This window comes from Schistocerca cancellata, chromosome 7 (assembly GCF_023864275.1).
Source record: "Schistocerca cancellata isolate TAMUIC-IGC-003103 chromosome 7, iqSchCanc2.1, whole genome shotgun sequence".
Lineage (NCBI taxonomy): Eukaryota > Metazoa > Arthropoda > Insecta > Orthoptera > Acrididae > Schistocerca > Schistocerca cancellata.
The window spans coordinates 301089301-301110439 of record NC_064632.1 but is presented as its reverse complement, the minus strand read 5'-3'; the positions used below and the strand labels follow the sequence as shown (position 1 = coordinate 301110439).

The 21139-nt window shown below is 44.5% G+C and overlaps 1 protein-coding gene across 1 annotated transcript in view; it reads left to right on the top strand.

Moving 5' to 3' along the window:
- LOC126092631 (GTP-binding protein Rit2) overlaps positions 1-21139 on the top strand; it is a 121662-nt gene that overhangs the window by 48770 nt on the left and 51753 nt on the right. Inside the window, exon 3 of the mRNA XM_049908353.1 lies at positions 16402-16604. Coding sequence (XP_049764310.1) covers positions 16402-16604 — 203 coding nt within the window. The remainder of the gene's footprint in view (positions 1-16401; positions 16605-21139) is intronic.

Genomic DNA, 21139 nt, shown 5'->3' with positions numbered 1-21139 from the left:
TTTTCCCAAGTTCAACGCTGGAAGAACACTTATGTCTGCTTGCTTTAGAGTCCGATACTGGAATATGTCTTCTTCCTCCTGATACTTGACTCTCTATGTACTTCACTTCTGAGCTCCACTTGGCTCTGCACAAAAAAAAACGCATAGGCTTGCTTTTAGCCAATTAAACAACAATTTATCCGCCAATAAGGAGAGCGACTGTTTGTAGGACATGTCCCTTCCATGCTGATTTATGGAGACTGGCCAATGGAACACAGAGTAGCCGACCTTCTGCCATTCTCTCCCAGTAAACTCGAGTAAAAAATTTCCACGAGAGACCAAAGGGAGCAAAAGATAATGTGCTAGGGAGATAAACCGTTTTTGCGCAACCAATTCCTTGGCGCCAGCTTTGCCGAGCATTTCAGAAACATCCTGTTGTCATGTTTGTGTCGGAACCAACAAAGAACTCTTCTCCTTTCTGCATTTGACCCGTGACAAAATCCGCGTGCCTACTGAGAAGAATTATACAGTACATTATTACCCCGCCTCTACAGGCGCCACCGGACCATGCCACGGTGTCAGGATGTGCCTTAAGTCACTCCTCTGTATGTTATGGTGAAAAATGTACAGACGATTTTGGTGGAAAATATAGCAGTGGTATTGGTAGAGCAGAACTAGTCAATCAAGTTCCAAGTGAAAGAGCTGACGAAGGGTGCTCGCGCGGTTTTACATCTGGGTACGAAGGGCTTTCAATAAGTGATGCAACACATCTTTTTTGTGAAAGTAAGTTGGTTTTTTTTCAGGATTCCAGTACGCTATACTATTCCCCACTCTTCTGGCCACTAAACTTATTTTTCAACATTATCTCCGTTCAGTTCGCCACCTTAGTAGCAGGACCTCCATGCCCTCGTGGAACTACTTGCTACATCAGTACATCCACTTACTGATTTTCTTGGAGAGCATCCTACACTACTGGCCATTAAAATTGCTATACCACGAAGATGACGCGCTACAGACGCGAAATTTAACCGACAGGAAGAAGACGCTGTGATATGCAAATGATTAGCTTTTCAGAGCATTCACACAAGGTTCGCGCCGGTGGCGACACCTACAACGTGCTGACATGAGGAAAGTTTCCAACCGATTTCTCATACGCAAACAGCAGTTGACCGGCGTTACATGGTGAAACGTTGTTGTGATGCCTCGTGTAAAGAGGAGAAATGCGTACCATCACGTTTCCGACTTTGATAAAGGTCGGATTGTAGCCTATCGCGATTGCGGTTTATCGTATCGCGACACTGCTGCTCGCGTTGGTCGAGATCCAATGACTGTTAGCAGAATATTGAATCGGTGGGTTCAGGAGGGTAATACGGAACGCCGTGCTGGATCCCAACGGCCTCGTATCACTAGCAGTCGAGATGACAGGTATCTTATCCGCATGGCTGTAACAGATCGTGCAGCCACGTCTCGATCCCTGAGTCAACAGATGGGAACGTTTGCAAGACAACAACCATCTGCACGAACAGTTCGACGACGTTTGCAGCAGCATGGACTATCAGCTCGGAGACCATGGCTGCGGTTACCCTTGACGCTGCATCACAGACAGGAGCGCCTGCGATGGTGTACTCAACGACGAACCTGGGTGCACGAATGGCAAAACGTCATTTTTTTTTCGGATGAATCCAGGTTCTGTTTACAGCATCATGATGACCGCGTCCGTGTTTGGCGACATCGTGGTGAACGCACATTGGAAGCGTGTATTCGTCATCGCCATACGGGTGTATCACCCGGCGTGATGGTATGGGGTGCCATTGGTTACACGTCTCGGTCACCTCTCGTTCGCATTGACGGCACTTTGAACAGTGGACGTTACATTTCAGATGTGTTACGACCTGAGGCTCTACCCTTCATTCGTTCCCTGCGAAACCCTGGCCAGCACATTCTCCAGATCTCTCACCAATTGAAAACGTCTGGTCAAAGGTGGCCGAGCAACTGGCTCGTCACAATACGCCAGTTACTACTCTTGATGAACTGTGGTATCGTGTTGAAGCTGCATGGGCAGCTGTACCTGTACACACCATCCAAGCTCTGTTTGACTCACTGCCCAGGCGTATCAAGGCCGTTATTACGGCCAGAGGTGGTTATTATGGATACTGATTTCTCAGGATCTATGCAGCCAAATTGCGAGAAAATGTAATCACATGTCTGTTCTAGTATAATAAATTTCTCCAATGAATACCCGTTTATCATCTGCATTTCTTCTTGGTGCAGCAATTTTAATGGCCAGTAGTGTACATTGGGCCAAACAGATCGAAGTCGGGAGGTACGTGATTCGGGTTGTAGAGTGGATGAAGGAAAATGGACCATTGTAGTTTTGTGAGCTCCTCTCGGGTACGCAGATTAGTATGAGTCCTGGCGTTGACGTGGAGAAGGAGAAGTTCGTTTGCAGTGTTGTGGCGACAAGCACGCTGAAGCAGTTTCTTCAATTTGCTGAGAATAGCACAGTACACTTGAGAGTTGATCGTAGTACCGTGAGGTTGGACATCAGGCAGAATACTGTGACAGAGTCTAGTTACCGTTTTGCTTTCGGCTCGAAGCGATGAACCCATGTTTCATCGCCAGTGACGATGTTGAACAAAAAATTGTCACGATCAGCCTCGGGACAGGCAAGCAATTTCGCACAGATGGTCTTTCGTTGCTCACTATGATCTTCTGTTAGGCGGCTAAGAACCCGGTGACCACACACCCTTGAGTATTCCAACTGTTGGACGAGAGTGTCAGCACCACCAACAGAGGCGTTCAGCTGTGCAGCAAGTTGCTTAATTGTGATCCGTCGATCGCTCCGAATGAGAGTGTCCACACGTTCCAGCATAGCCACATGTGGCCGACCGGTACATGGGAGATCGGACAGGTTTGCGCGACCTAGGTGAGATGATGACAGATGCCTCGCCAACGACTCATACAAACATACATACAGGTGAGATGATGACAGATGCCTCGCCAACGACTCATACAAACATACATACAGGTGAGATGATGACAGATGCCTCGCCAACGACTCATACAAACATACATACAGGTGAGATGATGACAGATGCCTCGCCAACGACTCATACAAACATACATACAAGTGAGATGATGACAGATGCCTCGCCAACGACTCATACAAACATACATACAGGTGAGATGATGACAGATGCCTCGCCAACGACTCATACAAACATACATACAGGTGAGATGATGACAGATGCCTCGCCAACGACTCATACAAACATACATACAAGTGAGATGATGACAGATGCCTCGCCAACGACTCATACAAACATACATACATTACACACATTAATCCTTGTTCCATAGATCATGAATACGACATTTTGTAATGATGTGGAACTTGTCACTTTAACATAAGTTTTCTTTACACAAAATAATTAATTAATTAATTTTTTTTACAGTTACTACTTCATATCTAAGAATTCATCTATTGAGTCTAAGGAGCTGTCATTCAGAAATTCTTTTAATTTGCTTTTAAGTGTTGGTTGGCTATCTGTCAGACTTTTAATACTATTTGGCAAATGACCAAAGATTTTTGTGGCAGCATGATTCACTCCTTCTGTGCCAAAGTGAGATTTAATCCAGAGTAGTGAATATCATCCTTTCTTCTAGTGTTGTAGCTACGCACTTCGCTGTTATTTTTGAATTGGGATGGTTTATTAACCATAAATTTCATAAGTGAATGTGTATATTGCGAGGTTACTGTGAATATCCTGAGTTCCTTAAATAAATGTCTGCAAGGTGATCTTGGGTGGGCTCCAGCTATTGTTCTGATTACACGCTTTTGTGCAATGAATACTTTCTCTCTTAATGACGAATTGCCCCAAAATATGGTGCCATATGAAAGCAGGCTAATTTACTGATATGTTTATCACCAAAATTTGCAATAACCCTAATAGCATAAGTAGCTGAACCTAACCGTTTCAGCAGATCATCAATGTGTTTCTTCCAATTCAATTTCTCATCAATGCACACGCACAGAAATTTTGAGTATTCTATCTTAGCAACAGACTTCCGTTCATAGTCTATATTTATCAATGGTGTTATGCCATTTACTGTACAGAATTGTATAAACTGTGTTTTCTCAAAATTTAGTGAGAGTCCATTTGCAGAGAACCCCTTAATAATTTTCTGGAAGACATTATTTGCAATTTCCTCAGCTGATTCTTGCTTCATGGGTGTAATTACTCTACTTGTATCATCACCAAAAAGAACTAACTTTGCATCTTCATGAATATAAAGTGGCAAGTCATTAATATACATAAAGAACAATAAGGGACCCATCATTAATATGTATTAAGAACAATAAGGGACCCATCGTGTTTTTCTTCATTGACAGATCTCCGTAAACACTCTATAAGCGTCTATGAATATGTGTAATTCTGTGGTTTTCCGCCAAAATAAACTCAATAACAGCGCTCTGCTTGGAGCGCACCTCCGTCACAGACGTTACTATCAAGGTTGTGTATGGCGCCGCCACCTATCGGAACATCATGAAACTGTGGGGTTCAAGCGGGAATATTCTACGATGTGCTGCAACAAATTCCAAATTTTTACAAGTGAAACTCGCAGAGAAAAAGATGTGTTGCATTACTTATTTGACGCCTCTCATATTATTTCTATTATCAACTGTCTATTCCGGGCCTACCATACATAGGCATCCTAAGTCGGTCTATTTTTCCGTAGTAACATTGCGACAAGGAGCCTCAGTGTCAGAATATCTCTCTCTCTCTCTCTCTCTCTCTCTCTCTCTCTCTCTCTCTCACACACACACACACACACACACACACACACACACACACACACATTGAGCACGTGCTGATGTCGTTGAAGACGACTCCTGAATTTTTACCTCGCCCGCGATGAAAAAAACGCCCGTGCCAGCGTCTCGTGTCGGCAGGCAGCTCCGTCGCTCAAATGTTGCAACTCGCGCGCCTTTGCTGAAACATTAACGAGACAGCGGCTCCGAGCGTCCAGACTGGAGACACGCGAGCCGAATGGGCTGGGGTCCACTTGAGTTGGAACCCTGAGGGGGGAGGGGGGGGGGGGTGCGTCGGTCGGAGCGTGTCGTGAAAGCCCAGGCCATCCCAGCTGCTGTGTTCTGCTCGCGTGCTCGCCCACTGCGACCAGCACGCCACCCACCCGTCATTTCCCGGTGGACGCCAGCACGCGAGCGGACACTTCAGCATGGGCCACTGTCTCCAGAAATGGTAGTCGCAATTCTCAGATATATGTGGCGTAGAAGAACCCATGTGTGAATGATAATCTCTATATATGAAAGCCAGTGTCCCGACTGACTGGCTCAGTGACTCGTCATCGCCTAGCCCAAACCACTAAGGATAGAAATTAGAAATTTGCCGAGGGTTTTAAAATTGTGAGCGTCGTTTAAGAAGGGATTTTTCGATGGGTGAAAAAGGAATGAAGTTTTTTTTTATTAAATATGTCTCTATTAAGGCTCTTTTGAAGCTAGACCTACGAAAATTGATATTTGGTTTCTCGGTCAGAAATAAAGAAATACGTGTTTCAGCATTTTTGGAAATTCAACCTTTATGGGGTGAAATGATAGGTGAAACTCTTTTTGAAAAGGAATCATTATTAAAGAACTACTAAAGTATTTTTGAAGCTACATCTATGAACACTGTTATTTGACTTCTCAGTTACAAATTAAAAAAAAAAATAGGTGTTTCAGTCTTTCTGGCAATTCAGCACCTAAGGGTTGAAATAGAGCGTGAGCTGTATTAGGAAAATACTTCATCACGAAAGCATCTTTAAAGCTGAAGGAAATACCGTACGTGTTTCATTGTTTTTGAAAATTCGCCACCTAAGAGCGTGGAACAGGGCCAGAACCCCTAAGGATAGAAACTGGAAATTTGGAGAGGGTGTGGATCTTACATTGTAGGCATCGTTTAAGAAGGGGTTTTCAAAATTGCACTCCTGAACAGGTGAAATACGAGATGAAAGGCTTTTTGAAAGTATGTCGCTATTAAGATAATGTTGAAGCTAGAATTACGAAAACTGACATTTAGTTTCTCAGTCAGAAATTTTTTAAAAACTGTTTGTTCAGGATTTTTGGAAATTCAGCCCCAAAGTGGGTGAAACTGGGACGAAAATTTTAAGGAAATATTTTGTTGCAATAAGAAAATTTTAAATCTAGATCTGTGATAACTGGGATATCAGTTCTTGGTTAGATATAAGGAAATATGTGTTATGGGATGAAGTTTCTATGGAAATACCGCCACAAGAACGCAAAAAGGTATGGCTAACAAAGACCTTGGACTTCAGCGACCAGAATCGTTTTTTGGTCAGAAGTACCTTCGGGAAAGACCATGCGTCTGTGGTCTTAGAGTGAAACATTTAGAACGTGTTGCAATTTGTCAAGAGCATAAAAATTCAAAAGCAAAAATCAATGAAGGTCATACAGTCTGCACAAGCGAAGCTTAAATATACGCAGAACGCAATACTTCTGTACACTCATGGGTTAGTCAAAAATATGGAAGCACAGGCACACATGCTTGCTTGACAATAAATACAAGTGCTAGCCATGCCTGTAGGTTACGCTGTTGCATTCGACCACGAACGGCACCTGTGCAATTTTCTCAATATGTAGCAAACGTCAGCCGTGTTCAGAGCCGTGTTCTGTGTAGTGGTGAGGGCATTAAGTCGCGCAGCCAAGTGAATTCGAACGTAGGCTCGTATGGTGGCTGCTTCTGTAAACAAGGTAGCCGAAGTGTTTGGTTTTTCAAGAACCACCGTATCGAAACTTTATTCCGCATACAGGGAAATCGTAAAAAACATAGTAAGCTAAGTCACAAAGCGCACGAAAGTGTCAATCCAGTAATTGCGACAGACAGTCATTGAAGTCTATTCTGGCGAAAAATAACAGGACGGCTCCTGCAGAAGTCTATGAGAACTGAATGTCGCACCAAAGCAAAATGAAGGCAGCTCCATAACCAGAAAATTTCAGGATGAACTGGAATTCCACAACTATACATCAGTAGCGCGAATTCCCACAACAGGATAACCTCAAGCCGAAGCCACTAAACACCGACTATGGAACAAAAGAAGTATGGCATTTCCAAATTCTAGCCGAGTTTACCTGCTAAAAGTGAAACTTGGCGGTGCTTCGATAATGATTTAGGTAGCCGTATCGTGGTATTTTATACCCTCCATGGGTACCCTGCAAGTCTCATGACTACCAAGGATTATGTGACCGTTTTCGCTGATCAAGGTCCATCCAGCACAATGTTTCTTCCCCAGTGGTGATGCTGTGTTCCAAAACGACAGGACCCCTGTTCACACAGTTCGCATCGTCCATAACTTGTTTTGTGACTGTATAGTTTTTTTTCTTGTCTTGGTATATGCTATCAGCTATGAAAGTTTGTCGGTGTAGTTCTGTTTGGCCCCGTACACTGCAAATAATCGAAGACTCACAGGACAGTTTATGTATCTAATTTATAATTGCAGAAATGATGTGTGTATCTGGCAAACCCTCCTATTCGCGACTGCCTTTGCTGCACGACTTGATTGCCTGGTATTTAACTGCAAAGGCCCTGAATCCTGAAATGGTTATTACTTGAAAAGCCCCTCTAATTATAGGCGTACGAATGAAAGGAATATTAAAAAATTATTTATATCTTGTCGCATTTTCGGATGCAGTAGCGATTTAGGTCCACAGCAAACCTCGTCAGTCCAAAAACAAAAGAAAAAAGTCCAGACGAGACGAATAAAAAAAATATAAAAATTAACATGGTTGTTTTAACGCTTCAGATATTCTATATAGTCTCACCCACCTTGAGCGAAACGCGCAGAACGTTCATACAACCGTGTGAAAATGCCAAAAAAGTCCTTCTTTGGGATGTTGTTCAACTCCCGTGTCACACTGCTTTGAATGTCAGTGTCGTCAAAGCGTTAACCCTTCATGTAAATTTCTGCACTTTGTCGCTTTTGATAGGTTCGTACTGGTAAGTCCCGTCCTGAATGATGTTTTTTTTTTTCAGAAAATAATTGCCCATGTTTTTTATTTCAATCAAGTCGTGGCAGGCGTCAACGCGTCGATGTTTTTGTTCTGGAATCAAGGTGCCTGGGAAAAACTTTTCACACCATTTTATCTTCTTCAAAACATTTTGGAAAGCGTCTTGAACTCTTGATTTAGAGATGTTGCTCCATTGCGATCTGTGACACAAAAACGCTCGCACATTGCTACCGCACGTACTCTACTTAATACTGGCTGCCCACAAATGACTGGTCGAATGCACATCTGTTGGTTACGGTTGTTAGTTCCAGCTGCTACCGCGACTACTGCGCTGACGTCACTTATACGCGAGAAACACTTACAGTATTGAATCCACTTTCCTAAGTTCCCTCTGTTTTTTATTTATCCAATGACGACACTTTTTTGGATGTCAACTCAGCGGTTTCTAATTTCTCGTAACATGTTTTCCAATCCGGAGTACAATAACAGTGGTATACGTGTTACCTCATTTACGAAGGCAGCGCGTCTGCACTCGTCACATCTTCGCTGTCACAATCCAGGTTTCTTCGCATAATGTCCACAAAGCGCAAGAAAGCACTGACTGCGTTTCCATTCCAGGTATTGTAAGCGAAATTAATGCAAGAAATCACGTTCCTGTCGACATCCGCCTTTTCTAGATATCTTAAAAGTTAAATTGTCCATCCATTCTACTTTTCAGTGTTTAATGGAACTTTTTTTTTTTAATTTTATCAGGACGTCTCGAGCCTCTCGTACCCCCTTCCCCCTGCCCCCACCCCCGCCAAATCTTCAAATACCACTCGTACTGCTGTTCTCAGGTTAGAAACATGGTTTTATAACAACAAATCTTAGCCGTAATGCACACAAACTGGTATATACCATTCATTCAAAATGTGCGATTTTTTAAATACAAAACTCTATACCTAGCAGTGGCGGAGGATCTCGTAGATTAACTACCTGACTAGTGGACTGATAAGATAAAAAAATGAGGACATCCTCCTCAGAATCGGAGCTGAAAGGAATTATGTGAAAAACTCTGACTGAAAGAAAGGGCAGGACGGTAGGACGTATCTTGCAACGTAAAGGACTAATTACCATCGTACTGCAGGTAGCCGTAGAAGGCAAAAACTGTAGGGGAATCCACACTGGAATATCTACAACAAATAATTGAGTATTTTGGGTGTAAGTGCTACTCTGAAATGAAGTGGGTGGCACAGGAGAGGGAATGTGGCGGGAAGCATCAAACCTGTCAGAAGACGGACGGAAACAAAAGAAAATTAGTTTCTAGAAGAAGGGATGCAGAATATTGGCTAGGATACAATTCCGTAACTTCTATGTTACCAGAAGAAGTAAAGGGCCAAAACCGTCGGAAGAGAGAGGATTGGAATATGCACGATGAAACAAAGCTCCACCGAGAAAATTTTCAGAGGAGGAAGTGTGGACCAAAACAAGAAAATGTCTAGGAAATAAAATGTATACCTTAAGAGCTGTGAGCACTTGCTCATCTTTGCTACTGTGAAACACATCTCTTCTGCTGAACAAGTACTCATAGCTTTTAACATATGAATTTTAGTGCTCATGTTTACTGGGAAGCTTTTTCTTGTCTTGGTCTAAAGTACCGTCTAAGAAAGTTTGTGGGTGGAGTTCTGGTTGACGCCGTACTATACAAATAATCGAAGCCTTTTGGGTTTAAGTGCTACTCCGAGATGAAGAGGTTAACACAGGTAAGAAAGTTGTAGCGGGCCTCATCAAACCATACTCACGTACAAAAATAAAAAATAGTCGTAGGCCGTTTGATAGATAGATTAGAGAAAAACGGGAGTTGGAAGAAGGAAAACAAGTTTAAGGTCGAGCTGCATGTTTTAGAGGCAGCGTAGAAAATCGAGTTGGACAGCTACGGCGCATGGATCCGAATAAGGCTTTTTAAAGGAACCGTCGCTCTGTAAAATGATCAGTTTTTGTCAAGAAAATTCACCGAAATAATTTGAACAGCGTAACATGAAAGCATTATTGAATAGGCAGTTGCCACGTATACGCTATTCTAAAGAACGTTAACGCGTACCCTCGCAAAAAAAAAAGAAATGCGACCTGTGTACTGCAGTTTTGTATAGAAATGCAAACTCAGTCACAAAAACGAGACGCGAAGCGTTCGGGGCTGAGGTAGCTTTGGGTGATGGTAGTGGGGGTCCTTGCGCTGCTACCGAGGCAAGTTATTAGGTTTTTTCACCGAACCGTCCGACGGCAGATTGCACGGGCAGCCAACCGAGTCGCATCATTAAACGTTACGCAATTATCAGCCGCAAATCAAACACAGCCGCCGTGAGTGGGCGTGGCACGGCCACGGTGCCCGAATCCCTACGCAAACACGGACACCGCACCGCACAGCTGCATTTGCTCATTTTCACCGATGCCGCCGCCAGATGACAAGTTGTTTTTTTTTTCCCCCTACGACAACACGCCGTGGTTTTGTCGTCGAATGCGCAGGCTTAAAATACTCTCGCTTTTTTTTTCTGTTACTGCGCTGCGCTTCACACAGCAGCAATACAGCGAAATTTTTCGCAGATCCTCACGAACCTCGACAACGTTAAAACGGAAATCGTGCTTTATAAAAAAAAAAAAAAAAAAAAATTGCCGAGCGCTAGAAGGAGAGCAGCGCAACTTGTGTTTGGCCATTGCGGCACTTCACGCATGAATGCGTCCTAACTGTTTTCAGCCACCAGGCGAGAGAATTCCCCTTCGATTCGGCGTATGGGGCTCTGTTTTGTAATAAAACCGCTCAACTTGTCGGGTAACACGAACGGGGGAAGGAATATTAACTGGCGATTGGTAGCCAGTGTTCTACGAAGGCGTGCTGAAAAGTAATGCCTCCGAATTTTAGGGTTTCTGACTAAAACTACAGCTTTATTCCTCGTGTCTACAAACTTGCAGCCCTCTGCCGCTAGATGGATCCGAATTGTAGCGCGTAATATGCCCGCGTGTAACGTAATATGTCGACGCGCGAGAATCAACGCGCTATAATAGAGTTTCCAATTCGAAAAGTTCTTGCACTCATGGAGCATTCTCTCTCTGACCATGAAAATGCCAGACCACACACGTCTGCTGCGATATCTGCAACAATCTGACGCCTTGACTTCACTGTCATCAATCATCCACGCCAGTGAGGCGCTGAAACTAATAGTCAATGAAGTAATTAGCAAAATTACGCCTGTCGGCATTTATTTTCTGAAAACCCACCGTACTGTATCGCCTTGGTCCCATCCTATTCTCGTCTGTTTCCAAAACTTAAAGAACACCTTCGATGAATTAACTTTGATAGTGATGAAGCGGCGCGAGCAGAAGTGAGGTTGTGGATCCGTCAACCGAGACCAACATTGCATAGCGATGTTATAAAAAAACTGGTCTCTCGTTGGGGGAAATGTGTTCGTCACTAGGGTGACCATGAAGAATAAAGAGGTAGAATGTTAATAACGTCTGTTTTATTTAAAAAGCGTTCAGAATTTTCACATAAAAAAATTCGGAGGCATTGTTTCTCAGCGCATCCTCGTATTTACTCCTGTCAGAAGCTGTACGACAGATTATGATAATATAAACTGAAAGCATATACAGTGCAGTAGACAGATGTACGAAGTTACAATTCATACTTCGACTGCAGTTCTGTGATATGAGATTGTTACTGCAACTTTTGTACGGTTAATTAGTTGCATCACTTTTGAAAGTTTACTCTGTAGTCAAAATAGAAATGCCGTGTGTCTAGGGCCTCCCTCCGGGTACATGGTTCGCCTGGTGCAAGTCTTTTGAGTTGACACCACTTCGGCGACTTGCGCATTGATGAGGATGAAATGGTGATGATTAGGACAACACAGCACCCAGTCCCTGAGCGGAGAAAATCTCCGACCCAGCCGGGAAACGAGCCCGGGCCGTTAGGCGTGACATTGCGTCGCGCTGACCACTCAGCTACCAGGGGCGGACTCTTTAGTCAAAGAAACCCTATTAACGTTTATGGCGTGTAAATGCAATTTTTTATTATGAAATGGATTCGCATTTTCCAAATTTGAATTGATGTCAGTTGTTTGCGACACACGGAAATCTGTGCCGGAACGGGATTCGAACCCAGATTTCGCGCTTATCGGGAGCGGTCGCCTTAACTACTTCGGCCTCCAGGACCGATCCAATACTTACGCTCGCACATTTCATGATTCCCGTCGATGCATGGATCAGTATTGATAGTCAAAATGCGTGTGTTTGTACAGTGTCTGTATTTTCACATTACATTATATTACACATCAAGAATTTGTTTTGGGCATTGTATTCACATGTTCCTGCCATGTGTTTCTGTATAGGTCTATTTTCTTGGGCGTGTAACTGATTTGTACTTCATTTATAACGCATTCATTTCTGAAGTGACCTTCTCCGGTGCAACCTGTAACACTGCGGAGAATTCTGATGATCTTGTTACAGGTTTCACTGTGGAAGTCTAGTGCTATGTCACAGCAATGGGTTTCGTTATTGTGTTATTTACTATGATTTTCGATGTTGTAGGCGATTTTCCCTTAATTGTCATAACTTTTGTTTTAGTAAAGGAGATAGTCACGTTTTATCTACAACCCAACAAATCAAGACGAAAAATTTCGCTCTGAAGATTATTTTCTTGAACTATTATCTGATCGGAGTATGTTATTAAAGAGGATATTGTCATTCTCATCTTGTCCATGAGGCTATTACTTATCGTTCAACCCTATAGTATGTTTCTTTTGACTACGAAGGAATCATATCGTTGTGGAACGTAAGCGACAGAGTTTGTAGAAGTGTCACATTTGAAAACAGGAAACATAACCCCAGTTACATTTAATTTTCTCTATTGAAAAAAAAAAACTATCACCTAAAGACAGCGCTGAGCCTCAGATTCGGCCATACCAATTTTTCTTAGCAATACAAATTACCGCTGCAGAAAGTGTTGCGCTGGTTGGACTAAACACGTTTCACTTGTCGAATGGAAAAGAATGAGCAGCATAACTGGCTATGAAATTCGTCTAGCTTTAAACGTACATTGTGGCTGAAAAATAATAGTGTTCCTTTCCCCAATCGAAATTCAATTCCGCACGCGCGGGTGTTGGTTGAGCGTCCTTTCAGGGAGAATAAATCGATGTCAGAAGTCCTGAAATAAGTCTGTGGAGCCAGCAGCTCAGCGGCGTTGACTGACGGCTTGCGTCAGAGGGGGCGTACGAATGGCGGCGCTGAATTCGCCGCCTCGTCGCCGTAGCCGTGGCCGTACTGCGCGCAGCAGTCTCGAATGGATCACAAGGTGTGAAGGTCGGCAGGCGCGCCGACTGCGAGCAGGTCTGCTCGCAAAGATCAAAGACCGCCCCGCGACCTTTGGCCCGCGCAACGCCGACAAAGAGCACCTACAGGCTATAGCGCAGCACCGCCTCTTCCGGGCGCCCACGGTAATTCTTTTCTTGTCCGGGATCCAAGCGATACGTATTTGGCCGGCTCTTATTTGTCACTTACACCGTGGGAGGAAACAGTATTATACCGTGCACCAGTGCTGAAAGAGGTCACACGCATAGCGGCTGTGGTAGAACAGCGGAAGTCACACAGCACGAAAAGGAAGGGATGTCCTCAACGAAGTGATTCGAATACGGCAGTCCATAAGCATCCGCGAGAGGTGGTGGTGGGAGGGGGACAAGAGGAGGCACTTGCCACCTATCCCCCCTCCCCCCCCCCCGAATCTGTAGTATAGGGTTTTTTTTCATAACAAAATTCTCATAAACTTCTAGAAGTGATTGGATAACGAACAATTCTGTGAGTTGTAATGATTTTCTGGTGTCGCCTATAAACTTTAGAACTTGAAGCACGACACGTCTCGAAGCCGACCAACTCATTTGTATAAAAAATGGCAATTTTAGAGTGTTACCCGTCCCCCCGTATAAATTCTTTCGTACACCCGTGCGGTAGTACTTTAGAAGAGAGGAAGACCTACAAGGGCGTGCTGAAACGTGATGCCTCCGAATTATTTATGTGAAAAGTCTGAAAGCTTTATAAATAAAATAGACGTTATTGACATTCTACATCTTTATTCTTCATATCTACGTATTTCTTTCTCTGCATAGTCACTTAGCGGCGAACACATTTCTACATCTACATCTACATCCATACTCCGCAAGCCACCTGACGGTGTGTGGCGGAGGGTACCTTCAGTACCTCTACCGGTTCTGCCTTCTGTTCCCGTCTCGTATTGTTCGTGAAAATAAGGATTGTCGGTATGCTTCTGTGTGGGCTCTAATCTCTCTGATTTTATCCTCTCTCTGATTTTATCCTCATGGTCTCTTCGCGAGGTATACGTAGGAGGGAGCAATATACTGCTTGACTCTTCGGTGAAGGTATGTTCTCGAAACTTTAACAAAAGCCCGTACCGAGCTACTGAGCGTCTCTCCTGCAGAGTCTTCCACTGGAGTTTATCTATCATCTCCGTAACGCTTTCGCGATTACTAAATGATCCTGTAACGAAGCGCGCTGCTGCCCGTTGGATCTTCTCTCTCTCTTCTATCAACCGTATCTGGTACGGATCCCACACTGCTGAGCAGTATTCAAGCAGTGGGTGAACAAGCGTACTGTAACCTACTTCCTTTGTTTTCGGATTGCATTTCATTAGGATTCTTCCAATGAATCTCAGTCTGGCATCTGCTTTACCGACGATCAACTTTATATGATCATTCCATTTTAAATCAGTCCTAATGCCTACTCCCAGATAGTTTATGGAATTAACTGCTTCCAGCTGCTGACCTGCTATTTTGTAGCTAAATGATAAGGGATCTATCTTTCTATGTATTCGCAGCACATTACACTTGTCTACATTGAGATTGAATTGCCATTCCCTGCACCATGCGTCAATTCGCTGCAGATTCTCCAGCATTTCAGTACAATTTTCCATTGTTACAACCTCTCGATACACCACAGCATCTTCTGCAAAAAGCCTCAGTGAACTTCCGATGTCATCCACAAGGTCATTTATGTATATTGTGAATAGCAACGGTCCTACGACACTCCCCTGCGGCACACCTGAAATCACTCTTACTTCGGATGACTTCTCTCCATTGAGAATGACATGCTGCGTTCTGTTATCTAGGAACTCTTCAAACCAATCACACAATTGGTCTGGTAGTCCATATGCTCTTACTTTGTTCATTAAACGACTGTGGGGAACTGTATCGAACGCCTTGCGGAAGTCAAGAAACACGGCATCTACCTGTGAACCCGTGTCTATGGCCCTCTGAGTCTCGTGGACGAATAGCGCGAGCTCGGTTTCACACGACCGTCTTTTTCGAAACCCATGCTGATTCCTACAGAGTAGATTTCTAGTCTCCAGAAAAGTCATTATACTCGAACATAATACGTGTTCCAAAATTCTTGCAACGAGAGACCAGTTTGGGGTACCATCACTGTAGAATGACTCGGTTGACGGAGGCACAACTTCACCTTTGCTTGTACCGCTTCATCACTATCAGAGTGAAGTTCTCGATGTTTTGGAAACAGATGGAGCGAAGTCAGGACTGTGTGGAGGACGACTGAGAACCCGATGCGTCGGACTGTTGCAGATATCGCAGCGCTCGGACGTAGTTTGGCACTGTCACGGCGAAGGAGACGGTGGCTCCGTGTGTGGACCCGTCGACATAGTGACGCTACACACCACCACGTTAAACGCTACAATTCGGATGCCTCTAGCGGCAGACGGCTGCAAATATGTGGACACGGATAATAAAGATTTACAGTATTAACAACGTTTGGAGTTTTTTTTGAAAAGCTTTAAGAGATTCCACCTAAAAAATTCGGAGTCATTACTTTTCAGCACGTCGTGGTTCTTTATACGATGGAAAGTGATATACTTTGTAAATTATAGAATTACAAAGATCCGCTATTAAAATAAAAAATTACAGAAATTGTTTATGTTGGTTCCTTCCACCCAGTTCAGCAGCTAGAAAATTTTTATTGAAGATGGAACAACACAACAGGTCAAATTCTTTCTGCTTTCACGAAAAGATTTTGAAGATGGAACAACACAACAGGTCAAATTCTTTCTGCTTTCACGAAAAGATTTTGAAGATGTCACGAATTACCTTAAATGGAAATGAGCTGTTTCTTTTAATATTGTACACTGGATAAGATTCTGGTTTTAATTTTTGGTACAGAGGTATGTCTATGTAGTTAGTTACTTTAAAAGGAAAGGCAGCAGATGTCTGAAAGGTGGCGCAGCTGGCGCGTCAGATGTACGAGCGTGACAGGGGGAGGGGTAAGAAATAATGTCTCGCTCGTGTGAAGCGACCCCTTGTGGGTTGCAGCAGTTAGGCAGCGCGCTGACGGGCGGCGGCGCCGTGTTGCAGCACGGAGCACCTGACGGCGCAGCACTGCGGCTCGGCGCGCACCAGCGCCACGGCGTCGCTGGCGTCGAGCCGCGAGTCGAGCGCGGCGTCGCCTCCCGCCCCCCTGCGCGTCGTCATGCTGGGCGCCGCCGGCGTCGGCAAGTCGTCGCTCGTGTCGCAGTTCATGACCTCCGAGTACCTGCACGCCTACGACACCTCGCTCGGTGAGTGCCCTGCCACACTGCTCACAATGGCGACGCCTATTCATCCGTTGTACCCATCCCATTCGAAGAACGAACACGTTGTAAATCGACGTCGGTGAGGATTTCTTTTTTGTTTATTTGATAGTCTTTTCCCTGCAGCTTCGGCCGCAAGCGCCTTTGACACATGTATCGCAGCCGTTTCCTCCTCCTCCTCCTCCTCCTCCTCCTTTCATCTCTCTGCCCTCATCCTGTCAACTCTACATCTCCTCCTTTCCACTTTGTCTCTCAATCTCCTTCATCCCCTTCGTCCACCAGCTCTTTCCCTCTGTCCATATCTTCCTCCCCCTTTTCTCGGTCCACCTGATCCTTCCATTCACTAACTACACAGTACATCTCCTCCCCCCATCTCTCTGCTCAGCCGTGCCCATATGCGCATGTAGCTCTCGCAAAGTAGGTCGATAAGAGAGGCTGTTGCTGCTTCCACACACCACACGCGTCGTGCACGGCGGCCTACACATTGGGGGATGATAAACCGTTTATTGCTCTTGACGTGACGTGTAGGCTGCATTTCAAGTCGAGGCGGAAGGCAGGTCGATATTATTCCCACGCAATCTGTTACTTAGGGCGGTCTTTACACGTGGCTGGAAAACACATTTTTGTTCGTATCTCCACTATTATTGGAGCTAGGAGGTTATAAACCGTGTAAGGTCTTCCCATTGGGGTAGTGGCCGTTATTAAACATGAATAATATATATTAATGTGACAGTGACGGCTAACTAGCACTACTGCTGAATCAAAAGCGATATTGTAAATTACTTGTATTTATTGTAAATTATCTCACGATAGAAATTAGATCATTTTGAACAAATCACGAATGAAAACAAATTAAACAAATTGTACACTGTTCTTAGATATACTGCACTGGTAAGACTGGGTCTGAGCGTTTAATATTAAGTTGATGCGAAGTTAAATTTAATTATGCCCCTGTATAAGCAAATCGTAAATGCGATTTGACTGCGTTCCTATAATCTCTTTTGTGTCTGAAATAATACGCACTTCGGACACCACCACCAAGAAACGAACCAAACAACATGCAAAAAGACAAATAACAAATAACGAATCGAAAGCAAAACTGCACGGATGCTCAGTGGATGGCAAGAACACGATCAAACAACTATATCTGAACTTAACTGTCGCTGCTGCAAGTTTTACAATACCGTCTACCAGCGTGCTGGCTCCGTCGACACTGCTGGGGCGACGACTGCAGCTGCGTAGTTGCTGAATTAAGATAACTCTCTCAAATATCTTGAGCAGAATAAACTACTCAGAAACTACTAATACCACATACCCCATATTTCCTCTAAATGGTATACAACGCTTTCAAGACTGGCTCAACAATCTTTAAGTTGCAGCCCAGTGTGTCTTGTACTAACGTGCAATACCAGTATGATAGCTCTGTGCACTGGTTGACTACGTTCAATGGTGACTGCCAGCCTATAAGGCGGAATCAACTGCAATTATACTAGTAGTCAATGCAATGCCAATCGTGGACGCTGATGTCCTACTGTAGCTGCAGACTCCAGATTATACAGCACAGTATTCAGAATCTAAGTCCCTATCTCAGAGTTACCGAACTTTGCGACTGTCCGCTTTCACGGCACAAGATGCTCTCTTCTTGTCTCGCTTTCCTCGATGCTCTTGCGACGATCTTGCCGCCAAACTCTAATCACCCAATCCCGACGCTGCAAAGGCCTCCCACATCTCCCTCGCGAAGTGATACAATTTATCCACCTATCCAACAATTTCTCTGTTCAAACAGCGGGCATTGACCCTCAGCGTTTCCCGCACTTTCTTATGAACTGCCCAATCAGAGCTCAGCCCATTTGCCGCTAAAACAGCGCGCGACCGGGCGGCGCCAGCGCGTACGTTGGACGCTCTCTGTCTGCTCGACATTTCCCCTCTCTCTCTCACCTGGCACCCGGCGGCGTTCCTTTTGATGCTTGCAGGTCAGCGGCCGCATCGCCTGGGATCCCCGGCCCCTGCACAATGCTCTTCCGGCGCTCACCGGCCTTCGCCTCCCCGCCTCCACTGGCAAATCCACTTTGCTTACACCTACAGCATGAACCAAATATTATCATTACCAAAGCCCGTATTATTTCAGACATGTGTCTAATCATCACGTATCTCTCTTTCTAATCCACCTAATAAGACTAATTAACCATTATATGGGTTTATTTACTCCAAATATGCAGAATAATCTGCGAAATGAATGTCACAAATGAAAGCCACCTTTCAACCCTACACTGCTAATATTCGAGAAGCCTACTATTTTTGCGCCAAATTTGGTTGAAATCGATCCAGTTGTTTTGGAGGAGGTCCAGACATACACACACATGCACACCGGCTTTATATACAGGGTGTTCATTTTAACTGAAGACATTCAAATATCTCAAAAACTACACATCGGATCAAAAAAGTTATAATTCCAAATTTGTTGCCTCGGAGGGGGACATCCAACGATAACACATACGCGCCCCCTCCCCCCTGCGCCCCACCTCATACGTGGATGGCAGGGAGCAGCTTTAAAATCTTCAGTGAGCTCCACCATGTTTTTATTGCAGATTACGATTCTACGGCAAAATCTATATACATTTTGTCTAAAGCATTTTCTTCGTTACGCCACAGTTGGCTCTGTAATCGAACAGAAATGGGTACACAATCGTAATTTACAACACGCTAAATGACCCTTCAATATCCAATGGAGCGTGGAAACACCATTCTCAAAGTTGTATCCCTTCATCGTATCGAACAGGGGAGTATTCGTTGCGCCGCTGTGTCTGGGGCCCGAGGCGAACGCTATTCTTTTCCAATTAGTGTGCGTGTTCAAACTTAGTACTGCCAACTTCAGTACACTTAGTGATCCGCTTTTCAAATGACCGTACGCTGGATAGAAACGTATCTGCGGGATTGTCAGCACAGGCGTTTCTGATGCGGTCGACCATCTCTTCATGGCCTGTTGGCACTTGCTGGTACATGTTATGTTTTGAATATCCCCAGAGAAAGAAACCCGACGACCTAGCAGCCCAATTAATAGGGCCATCTCTGCCGATCCGCCGACCAATGTAAAGACAGTCTAATACCTTCCCTGCTTCAGATGCATAATGCGCTGTGCAACCGTCATGCTGAGACCACATATGCTGTCGGACGTATAGGGCAACATCCTACAGTAGTACCGGCAGTTCCTGTTCCAAAGACGTTCGCCACTTGCGTCCACTCGACGCGCCGTCGACAAAATACGGACCAAAGAGTTGGTTCCCCATAATGCCGCTCCATCCGTTAACCGATCAAGGACGTTGATGGTCACCTTGCCGTAACCAGTGGGGATTGTCTACACTCCAGTAATGCATGTTATGCCGCTTAATGCTACCTTGTTTTGTGAATGTAGACTCATCGGAAAATAGTAACTCAGCAAAGAACGTGGGGGTTGTTTGCATTAGTTAACGTACCCATTCACAAAACACTACCTGGTTATGGAAATCAGTGGAATGAAGTCCTTGATGGAGTAGTGTGACAATACTACCTACGGACATACCGGACTCGAAGTGCAATATCTGGGCGCTTATCCGTGGGTTGTGGTGCACTGCCGCTAGTACCGCTATTTCTTTAGTTTCTCCTGTAATACGTTTGCTTCGTTTACTTTTGCTGGTCTGTACACTGCCATCAGACGTATAGGCGTTCACAACGTTCAAAGGAACGAACGAAAGCGAGCTTTCTCTGGAAAACCCTCGGAATACAAGGTAATAGCAGCCGCAACACTTCTCCTACATTCTCCATAAATCAGGAGCATGTCCTTTTTTTTTTTTTTTTTTTTTTTTGCTGTTGCAACATTCGTCGTCCACTTGCACGCCTGTTCTCAAAATAACAGGTAGGTGTGCCGGCAATAAACACTGCGCAAGTATTGTAATATTTAGAGCTGCTATCTGTTCTACGTCTGCACGATACGTGAGCTCCGATCGCAGTGTACTGCCTGTTATGATACGGCCACAGCAGCGCGTCGAGTAGTCCGCTGTTCGATATGTCGGAGGAATACAACGTTGCGAATTGGATTTCCAATTTTAAGCTATGAAATACTGGCCTATCCTACCCTCGCAGCATGGAGGTGGGTTCCGGCGTGTCATTGGATATTGAAGGGCCATTGAGTAGCCTGTTCCCATTTCCATTCCTTCGGCTACAGAGCCATCTGTGGCGAAACGAAAAAAATGATTCAGACAAAACATATGTAGATTTTGCCATAGAATCGTAATCTCCAATAAGAAACGGGGGTTCCCATTGAAGATTTCAAAGTTGCCCCCGGTCACCCACGCACGGGGTGGGGTGGCGTGGCGGGTCGGATGCGTTATCATTGGATGTGCCCCTCTGAGACAAACAATTTGGAACTGTAACTTTTTTTGATCTGATGTGTAGTTTTCGAGATATTTCATTCTCTTGAGTTAAAATGAATACCCCGTATGTAGAGACTTAAAAAAAAGTTGCACTATTCTGACTGATTTGATGAG